The sequence below is a fragment of the Brassica napus genome, chromosome A1 (assembly GCF_020379485.1).
Source record: "Brassica napus cultivar Da-Ae chromosome A1, Da-Ae, whole genome shotgun sequence".
In the NCBI taxonomy this organism is placed as follows: Eukaryota; Viridiplantae; Streptophyta; class Magnoliopsida; order Brassicales; family Brassicaceae; genus Brassica; species Brassica napus.
Window position 1 is genome coordinate 17,330,711 of NC_063434.1, and position 10,827 is coordinate 17,341,537.

The window sequence follows — 10,827 nt, forward strand, 5'->3', positions numbered from 1 at the left end:
CTATCTCGAAAATTATATCTTATTGTCTGAGGCTGAGTGTGAGGTCCTACTGCTTGCCTTAAACGATGAACCGGGGAGTATACAAGAGGCACTTAAGAACAAGAAGTGGAAAGTTGCGTGTCTAGATGATATAGAGTCTATAGTTAAGAATGAGACTTGGACCTTAGTTGGGAAGCCACACGGAGTACAGGTGATTTAACTCAAGTGGATCTTTAAGATCAAACGTAACGCAGACAGAAGCATCAACAAGTTCAAATCAAGACTTGTGGCAAAGGGCTACGTTCAAGAACAAGGAATTGACTTCGATGAAGTCTTTGCACCAGTTGCTCGAATAAAGACAATTTGATTGTTGATTGGCTGGGCTGCTGTGTGTAGATAGGAGATCCATCATCTAGATGTTAAGACATCCTTCCTACACGGCGAGCTAGTTGAAGAAGTGTACGTGACTCAGCCAGAGGGATTTGAGAAGAAAGGAGAAGAACACAAAGTGTTCAAACTTAAGAAAGCTCTAAATGGTCTGCGCCAAGCTCCTAGGGCATGGAACACAAAGCTGGATCAAATCCTAAAGGGTTTAAAGTTCGTTAAGTGTACTAAAGAAAGCTCCGTGTATCGCAGGGGAGAAGGAGACAAGTTACTTATAGTGGCTATATATGTTGATGATCTGTTTGTTACAGGCAACACAACTCAGAAGATAAGTGAATTCAAGACTGCAATTGTCTCAGAAGTTTGAGATGTCTGATTTGGGTCTATTGACCTGCTATCTCAGTATAGAAGTGAAGCAAGGAGCGCAAGGCATCATGATCAATCAAGAAGCCTATGCTCGACGTATACTAGAAGAGGCTGACATGGATACTTGCAACTCAACGCACATTCCAATGGAGTTTGGAGTCCATCTCTCAAAAGCAATGGATGAACCTGAGATAGATGCAAGCGGGTACAGAAGAAAGATAGGGTGCTTGAGATATCTAATGCATACAAGACCAGACATGGCATTCAGTGTCGGTATACTAAGCAGATTCATGCAGTCACCAAGAGAGTGCTGAGATACTTGAGAGGTTCTTGTGGGTTCGGTTTGAAGTTTAAGAATGGAGGATCTCAAGAAGTTGTAGGATACAGCGATAGCAGCCACAACACTGATCAAGATGATGGAAGAACCACTACTGGACATCTGTTCTGTCTCGGTGACACACCAATATCTTGGTGCTCGCAGAAACATGACGTGGTGGCACTATCCTCTTGTGAAGCCGAATACATGGCAGCGACATAAGCCGCTAAGCAGGCCATTTGGCTTCAAGAGTTACTAAGTGAGATCACAGGAAGAAGAGATCAAAGAACACTGATTCGTGTGGACAACAAATCAGCTATAGCACTGGCCAAGAACCCAGTCTTCCATCGACGCAGTAAACACATTCATAAGCGGTTCCACTTCATCAGAGAATATGTTGAACGAGAACTCATTGATGTGGAACATGTACCGGGAGAAGAGCAACGTGCAGACATACTAACAAAGGCACTAGCAAGGATCAAGTTCAAGGAGATGAGGGAACTGATCAAAGTACAAGATCTAAGTGAAAATGATGTGAAGCTTAGAAGGGAGAATGTTGGATAAGCTTCAAAGAAAGATTACTTAGGAAACAAGTTATTCGTTAAAGATAAGTAGAATAACTTATATGTTTAGGATAATGATAAGATTCCTAGATATACTTGTAATAGGATAAGCTAAGAGGGTCCTATATAAAGAGATCCAATATAAGATGATCTCATAAAACTATTAAGAAGAAAGCAAAGAAAGAAATAAAACAAAGAAACCGTTTTATAGTTTTGTGTCTTGATCCACTTTAGTTCTTGCTAGCTTTGTATCATCCTTCAAAAACATTCCACCATGTACTCCTTGATTATAATATAATTTCAGTTTTTAAAGAAAAAAAGAAGATCTTTTAAAGGATTTTTCTAAGAAAATAATATTATTTAAGTGGCAATCCGTAAAAAATTAGGTTAGCTTTAGAGATTCCGAGAGTAGTAGTTTCTTTTACGAAAGAACAAACGAGAATTGCACAACTCTAGTTGTGATACCAAGTTGTTTTTTCCTGCTAAATTTTATTAGTTTTTATCAGAATATTACACAGAATGAAAATAGAAAACATCAAAAGCTATAAAAACTAGGGGAAAATGTTTTTTTAGGCCAAAAAATGATAACATTGTCCCATCAGGTTAATTTCTATTTTGTACCATTTTTGCATCTAATACATTTAAGTATTTTCAAAAATAGTTAAAATAAATAGTCTTAAAAACAAAAAAAAAATTAAAAATAGTATCTACTGATGAAATATCTATATCAACTTAGTGTTAGTTTTTATAAGTTCAAAAAATGTTTAAATCATAATTTCATGCTAGAGTTTGACCTGCACACTTGTGCGGATGTTATTTTCATTTTTGCATATAGATGTCGAATATTAGTTGTACAATCTCATTTTTTTCTGATCTGTCCTCCTCTTGTTAACTCAAAAACAAAACTTTGATGTTTATTTATCAATGACATGTTAGAGTTTTTCCCTTTTAGGATATCTATGCCTTTTTCTTTTACTGAGATTAAGATTTCTAAATTTACTTCCAAATTTCTCTTGCCATGTTTACATATTTAAATTACTCAGTTAATTGTTTTTTGAAAATAAAATATCATAAATATCAAAACAATAGAAGAAAGATGTATCATAATGTTGTTTCTAAATATTTGTTTGTATTTGTCATGTCTCCATTTTCTTTCATCTCTAAATTCCATATGATTTGAAAATAAAAGGATTGAAAATAAAAGGATTGAAAATAAAAAATTTGAAAGTTGTTGACACGTCTGTTTATTACTTTGGTTGAATGAAAGGAATAGAGGCACACTTCTAAAACTTTTGATAAATGTTAAACATTTTTAATTAACGTAAAATATACATTTCAAACAACTCATGGTATAAAAATCAGGTAAAAAATCATCTCAAAATATTAAAGTAAGTACTATTGACCAAAAAAACAATATCTTGGAAAACATATCCTACAACATAACTTTGTCACATATTTTTGCTATTAAGTTTTATATCTGTTTAGGAAATGCAAGATTCCAATCTTTTATATTAGCTAAATATTATGTAATCTGGTGTAGCACATACGATTTTTTATGGAAACAATATTTATTATGTATTTTGTGATTTCATTTATTAAAATTATTTTTGGTTAAGAGTAAAAAAAAGGAGTGGCATTCACTTGTAATTCTTTAGAAAAAATCAGGGTTATTTTAAATTTGTACTCCTGTTTTAATAGTTTAGATTTTGTTCTACATAAAGTAAAATTGGCATTCAACGAAGTAGAAAATAAAATCCATTTTTTTTCATTGTATCTACTATGTTCAGAATACGTGATCTAATTAAATAATAATAATATTAAAATATTTGGAGTACAAATTTCGTGTTTAACCTATCGTTCTAAAATCTGCAGAATTTGGAATCTACACATTACAATAAATCTAAAAATTGTTGAAATCAGAATCTACACATTATTATAAATCTAAAAACATGTAAAAACCGAGTTCAAACATGTTTATTGTATTATACGGATAATGATAATCAGTTTCAAAAAATATGGAAAGAAAATATTTGGAAATAGTTAGTTTCCATATATGAAAAAAAAAATCTATTGGTTCTACTGATTGGGGATTTTTACCAAAGATAACATGAAAGATTCAGTAGCCTAGTGGTTGGTTTATCTTCAGATAACGCCTCTATCCGGGTTCAAATGCCTAATCTAGCAGTTTTTTTCCTTTTTTATAATTTAGTTAAATTAAAAATCATTTTTTTCATTCGAAGATGTTGTATTTAAAGTCTCAATTTGAGACGTACGCGTTTATTCAGGTCGGATTTAGAATATTGTTTCAGTTTGAAAATTATGTTCAAACAAGGTATTGTGTTTAGGACGTCAAATCACACTTGAAAAAGAAAGATTTTTAAATACTATGGTCTGATAAATTTCATTGCCAAAATATTTTTTACCTTACACTTATCTTTTGAAATATTTAAGGTATTTTCGATAAATCTCTAAAGCTCTTAGACATTTTGTTAACCTGTTGGTCACAACTTATCACTAAAAAGTGAAAAACACTGGCAAATAATGCTGAATTCACCGGCCATGTCAATTACTTGAGTGAAGCCCTTTTCTCTGGCACTCGGTTGATAAGAATCACGAGAACAACATAGGGCTTAAAGTCATAAATCATCATTTCAATAAAGTTTTAGATCATAGGAGATAATTGTTGTCGTCGAGACATTCAAGTCGTAAAGGTTTCTTAACATTAAACAAAAGATGAAAGTTGTAAATGTTTCAAAACTGAAACTAAAATCCATTCAACAGAGTAGATCATTGCAAAACACTAGTAATCCAAAACCGAAAATACAAGAGCTCTTCTCCCACTTGTTCTTCATGTCTGCAAACAAGTTCCAGGATCAGATTGCAAGACTTAACAAAATTTCAACATTACAATACTAAAGAGCAACAAAAACCGAATTGGATGGCGGCTCCTAGGGTTTTGGCGAAAAAAAAGGCGATCTTTGTCTCTATCCAATCCGCCGGCTCTTGTGTCAGAACATAGATCTCTACGACATAAAGGACAAAGGAGACTCCTACACTCTTTGTTTCTTTGTTATTGCAGTGGATCGTGTTCTGTTTTCTCTCTAGCCTCTGCTACGTTTGCTTTTCACCAAGTTACAATACACTTTTAGGAGCACTTTTGCTCTGATTGAATTATCTAGCAACTGCTACGATTTGACCACGTTCTCTGGTTGGTGCTAGTATTGGGTTTTGCATCTGTTTCGGTTTTTCTTTCTCAGGATGAGTAAATCTACTAGCCGGATGGGACGTGACGGAAGTTCTTCCTCTGCAAGAGAAGGGCGTGCGCCGGAGGAAGAGATCATCAAGATCCCAGACTGTGATATGACGGAGATGGCGGAACGGTTTAAACTGACGCTCATCGGCAGAGTCCTACACCATGGTAGCAGGAGCATTGAAGCTTTAATCACTCAACTTCCCAGGCCGCGTATTTGGAATGCCGAAGGAAGGGTACGGGGAAGGAATCTGGGAAATGGACGTTTCCAGTTTGATTTCGATAATGAAAATGATCTACAGATGGTCCTTAACAGGAGACCATGTCATTTTAATCAATGGAGTTTTGCTCTTGAGAGATGGGAGCCTTTTACGAGGGACGACTTCCCAAACACTATCCCCTTTTGGGTGCAAGTGACTGGAGTACCGGTACATTTTTGGAATGACGGAACTTTTAACGAGATAGCAAAGGCTCTAGGAACTAAGTTGGCTGTTTATACAAAGAGCGATCGTATTCAAATCTCTGTCAATATTGACAAGCCCCTCCAGTTTGAGAGAACGGTGGGTTTCCCGAACGGAGATACGGGGAGGGTTAATTTCCTCTATGTGGGCCTACACAGATACTGCTTTACTTGTAAGATGATTTCTCATGATGAGAACAGCTGCCCAGAGTTAACAGAGGAGCAGAGAGAGCACAAACGTCTCCAACGCCTTACTGCAAATAATCATGGCTCTCAGCGACAGCTCCTACCTCCCGGAGCTGACTATGATCGTAGGTCGAATGGTAAACGACCACGATCCCCTACACTGGAACTCTCAAGGAGTCACCTCCCCGTAAGCTTCACTCTGATGCTTTCCATGGGAGGCATAAGAGCTATGGCTGTTTCAAAGATTCTCAGGGATACGAGGTAGATCAAAGCAGAAAACGGGGAGTAGAGCATAGAAAATATGGAAGCCCTCAACGATCCGGTGACAACGCTACTGGGAGAAACAAGCCCAGATCTCCTAGAGACTCTCCCCTCCGTCAAGCAGTTTGGAACCGTCTTGAGAGACAAGCGCCGCTGCATCGTACACGAGGGAATGTCTCGAATTCAGACTATCTTTACCCAGGCAGAAAATATGGGGTAAAAGATCAATACCATGAGAATGCGGAAGGGGGTCGTAGTTCCAAAAGAACCAGAAGTTTTAAGGATTCAAGAATGCAGGAATGGCGCCCAAGAGAGTCTCAGACCCCAAACATCAATCGCTCTCAAAATACTAGAGATGATCGGGCATACTTGCCTAGGGCTACGTCATATGAGAATCAGACGCCAAGACGTGTGGAACAAGATAGAGAAGATTCTCAAAGAACCATCTCAGAACAACCAGGAGCTATGGTTTCGAGAGAGAATCCCAGGAGTGGACATCTAGTGTTACACAAGAATGAGACGGAGGAGGAGAAACGCAGAAGACTGAAGGGCAAGGGAATCATGAATGCAGCTGACAGAACTCCTCAGTCCAAGGATAAAGCCGCAGCAAGTTCCGCTATCCTTATAGGCAGAAATACAATCATCATTAGAGAACCAACAGATGGAATCTCTTCCCAACAAAATCCTCAAGGGTCATACCAAAGAAGAGACAGTAGAGTGATAAGACGTCTCGAGGAAGGGGAGATACAGAACGTGGAATTTCTGCCATCACTTAGTATTCTGCCATCACATGGTAATAATCTGACAGCACATGTTACTACTGATGTAGGAGAAGATGGGATGTTAACGGAAGAACAAGCTAATCTGTTCCCCATGACTGAAGAAGAGGAGGCTGAAGTGGACAAGATGGTATCTGAATCTGATGGTGTTATGATGGATGAGAATATGATGGAGAATGATGATCTCTTGGTTGATGAACCGGGATTCAATGCTGAGAAGATTGATGCCATATCACAACTGTCTCCTATGAATATCCAGGAAGACTTTACTGAGGAGCGGGGAGCTAAGAACCATGAACAAACTGATGTGGAGATGGTTCATGTTCCAAATAAGACAACTGAGAACAGAGGAGGCCATTACCAGAATTGTTTGGAACTTTCCTCAGAAGGACTGGAGCCCACTAGGGGACCTCTGAAGAAGAAGCTAGCTACAAATTCTGAGGTAAAGGGTGTGCGTGCCTCAAGGAAGTTATTGGCACACAGGGGCCGTTCCTCCCCAAAGAAAACCAAAGGAACGGGTATAGCCTCGAGATCCTTTTCTCAAAAAGTCCCTCGTACTGAGGTGTTTCCTTCTGCTGTTAGTAAGAAATCTCTATCTCTTTCAGGTTCGGTGGTGTCCCAGAAACCACTCAGTAAGAAGATATGAACATCATCTCATGGAACTGTCAAGGGGCGGGAGCCTACTTGACGAAGCAACACTTGCGAGAGTTGCACCGTTTTTTTGCACCTTCTTTTCTTTTTTTATCTGAAACAAAAAATTCATTTTCTCTTATGCAAGACTTTCAGCATTCTTTTGGTTATAATAAATTGTTCACTGTCGAACCGGAAGGTCATTGTGGTGGACTAGCTCTTTTTTACATGGATTCGCTTGATGTTAAGATAATATATTCGGATAAGCGGATGATAGATATAAAGGCGTCAATTGAAGGACGCAAAACCTGTTTGACTTTTGTCTATGGTGATCCGGTCATTGAGTGCCGTGAATATGTATGGGAACGCCTTACCCGTATGAGTTTAGGGAGAACTGAAGCATGGTTTATGATAGGGGATTTCAATGAGATAAATAGTAATGTGGAGAAGAAGGGAGGTCGGAAACGACAGGAGACATCTTTCATCCCCTTTAGAACAATGCTTGCCAATTGTGGTATGATCGACTTTCCCTATAAGGGTAACCCGATGTCGTGGGTTGGTTTTAGAAGCTCCGGAAAAGTCCAGTGTAAATTAGATCGGGCTATAGGTAATGAAGAATTCCGACCGATAAGCTTATGCAATGTTAGCTATAAGATCATCTCAAAGATAATGTGTAAACGGCTAAAGAAATTCCTCCCGAAGCTTATATCGGAGACGCAGTCGGCCTTTGTGGCTAGAAGACTTATTTCGGATAATATCTTGGTCGCTCAAGAAATCTTCTATGCGATCAGAACTAATCCGATTTGTAAATCAAAGTTTGTGGCTATCAAGACAGACATGAGTAAGGCCTATGATCGCGTGGAATGGAACTTTCTCGAAGCATTGATGTTAAAGATGAGATTTGCAGCGAAATGGGCCACCTGGATCAAATGGTGTATTTCGTCAGTATCGTACCAGGTCTTACTAAACGGCGAGGCAAAGGGCAACATAAAACCTACACGAGGACTGCGCCAGGGAGACCCTTTATCCCCATTTCTTTTTATCATATTAACAGAAGCACTTATTTCTCAGATTAAAGGAGCAGAGGATGAGGGAAGACTCACTGGTCTAAAAATTGCCCAAGCCAGCCCGGCAGTGTCTCATCTCCTTTTCGCTGATGATAGCTTATTTTTCTGCAAAACAGATGTCCAGCAATGTGCTGAGTTAATGAAGATCATTAACAATTATGGAATGGCGTCCGGACAGCAACTAAATACCTCCAAATCCTCTATTCTCTTTGGAAGTAAAGTCTCAGTGGAAGTGAAACAAGCGATCAAAGCAGCGGTGGGAATACAAATGGAAGGAGGGATGGGGACTTATCTAGGTCTACCGGAAAAAATATGTGGATCAAAAAGACAGGTGTTCGCCTTCATACGAGACAGGCTAAACATCAGAATCAATTCCTGGACAGCCAAGTTCTTATCAAAGGGAGGGAAGGAAATTCTCATAAAATCGGTAGCACAAGCATTGCCAACCTACGTCATGTCGTGTTTTCTTCTGCCTCAAGATATTCTGAATAAATTAAAAAGCGCAATAGCTAAATTCTGGTGGAGTACGAAGCAAAATAATAGGGGTTTTTATTGGATGGCCTGGGACAAACTATGTAAACCGGCTGATAAGGGTGGCCTTGGTTTCAGAGACTTAAAGAAATTCAATCTTGCATTACTTGCAAAGCAACTATGGCGACTCCTCCATCATCCGGAGTCACTTCTGGCCAGGGTCCTCAAGGGAAGATATTTTAGATATACGAATCCTCTGGAGATCAGTAGCTCAAATGCTCCCTCGTACGGATGGAGAAGCATGCTCGCGGCCAGGGATCTCTTAAAGAAGGGCCTGCGACGTACGATCGGATCAGGATTTAACACCCGCGTGTGGTTTGATCATTGGATACCGTCACAGACGCCTAGGCTAGCTCAGGACAACGGTACGTGGAGGGATCCTAAACTGTATGTCAACCATATTATAGACCACAATACGGGAGAATGGAGAATGGATTTGATCCGGAATATTTTCTCACCTGAGGATGTGAATCTGATACTGAATATCAAACCTTGTCATCGTATCAAACCTGATGGCTACTGCTGGACTCACACAAATTACAGGTTATACACTGTGAAATCAGGGTACGAGCTCGCGTCTCTGATCCAGGAGGAGAGTGCCGAGAAGCAGATCCTCGAACCAAACATAAATCCCTTACTAACTAAGGTGTGGAGTTTGAAAGCGCCAAGGAAGATCAAACATTTCTTGTGGCAATGTCTAACAGGATGTGTGGCAGTTTGTAGTAGATTATCGGACCGACACTGTGGTAATGATCGATCATGTCCTAGATGTGGAGGGGATGATGAATCTATTAACCACCTACTCTTTCAATGTCCCCCAGCCCTCCAGACATGGGCTTTGTCAGACATCCCATCAGGTCCGGGACGTTTCCCGAGTGAATCAATATATGAAAATTTTGACTTCCTTCTGTCCCGAGCTCTGGAAAGGGGTGTCTCGAAGCAACGGTTATCGAAGTTCCCCTGGATCATGTGGTATGTATGGAAAGCAAGGAACGATAATCTGTTCAATGGTGTTGAGATATCGCCACTGGATTCCCTTCACAAGGCGACGCAGGAAGGAGATGAATGGTTAGTTGCACAAGAAGTTACAAAAGTCGCAAAGGAGAGAGAGAGGCCACAGTCGATGGAACAAGAGGAGATAAATAGGTTGCATAAACCAAGATGTCAAGTGGATGCATCATGGGCAATCAATCAATCTACTTTTGGTGGTGGTCTCATATTGGAGATGGAAGATGGGAGCACTTTTACGGGTTCCCTTGGGAGCAGGCAAGTCCCCTCCCCACTTCACGCGGAGTTCCGAACCTTGCTGTGGGCAATGAGTTACACGCTCCGTATGAGTTACAACAAAATGCATTTCGAATCAGATTGCCTGCAAATGGTTAAGCTGATCGAAGAAGAAGAATTCTGGCCATCTTTGGCTTCGGAATGGGATGAATTCTCCCGCCTCCGGTCTTTGTTTAATTTCTTTTCAATTTCATTTATTCCTCGAGAATTAAACTCCCGTGCTGATCTCCTTGGAAAAGGAGCTCGCGCGAAAGGTTCTATTTCCTCCCATGTAAACATTTTGGTTCCACCGGAGTTAGCTCAAACTAACCTTTTCGAACCAGTTTAATGAAATATGGTGATTAGCAGTCAAAAAAAAAAACAATACTAAAGAGCAACACTCACCAAAAGTGTGTTTCTAAAATCACGTTAACTTAACCAAAACCATATAACCCATGAATACAAAACAAAAGAAATCTTATCATCTCTGCATTGAATCAGTTTGGTTCTCTTTTCATATCATTTTTCATTCTAAAAGTCATCGAATTTATTTCTCCAAACATCATGATGATAATAACGCAAGAGACTTTTGTATAATAGTGTATCTATCTTTGTCTTTCAGCTGTCCATACTACAGGTTCGAAAAGAACATGAAAAAGACCGGTTTTTGTTCTTGCTTTCTTCTGGTATAAAGACGTATTAAAACCCGTTAGCATTTGTTGATCAATAAAATGGATCTCTAATTTTTCTGTACCTCGTTCTTGACTTGCAATAATTGAAAGGTGTTGTTTT

At 39.2% G+C, this 10,827-nt stretch overlaps 1 protein-coding gene across 1 annotated transcript; it reads left to right on the forward strand.

The window, feature by feature from the left end:
- The first annotated feature begins 7,444 nt into the window (after positions 1 to 7,444).
- LOC106412981 lies at positions 7,445 to 10,384 on the forward strand. Its single transcript, XM_013853841.1, has one exon. It carries the CDS (start codon positions 7,445 to 7,447, stop codon positions 10,382 to 10,384), a length of 2,940 nt encoding a protein of 979 aa, XP_013709295.1.
- Positions 10,385 to 10,827: the final 443 nt, after the last annotated feature.

What these genes read in the sequence shown, in the direction of transcription:
- LOC106412981 (XM_013853841.1), top strand. Translation starts at nt 7,445, where the DNA reads ATGATAGATATAAAGGCGTCAATTGAAGGACGCAAAACCTGTTTGACT.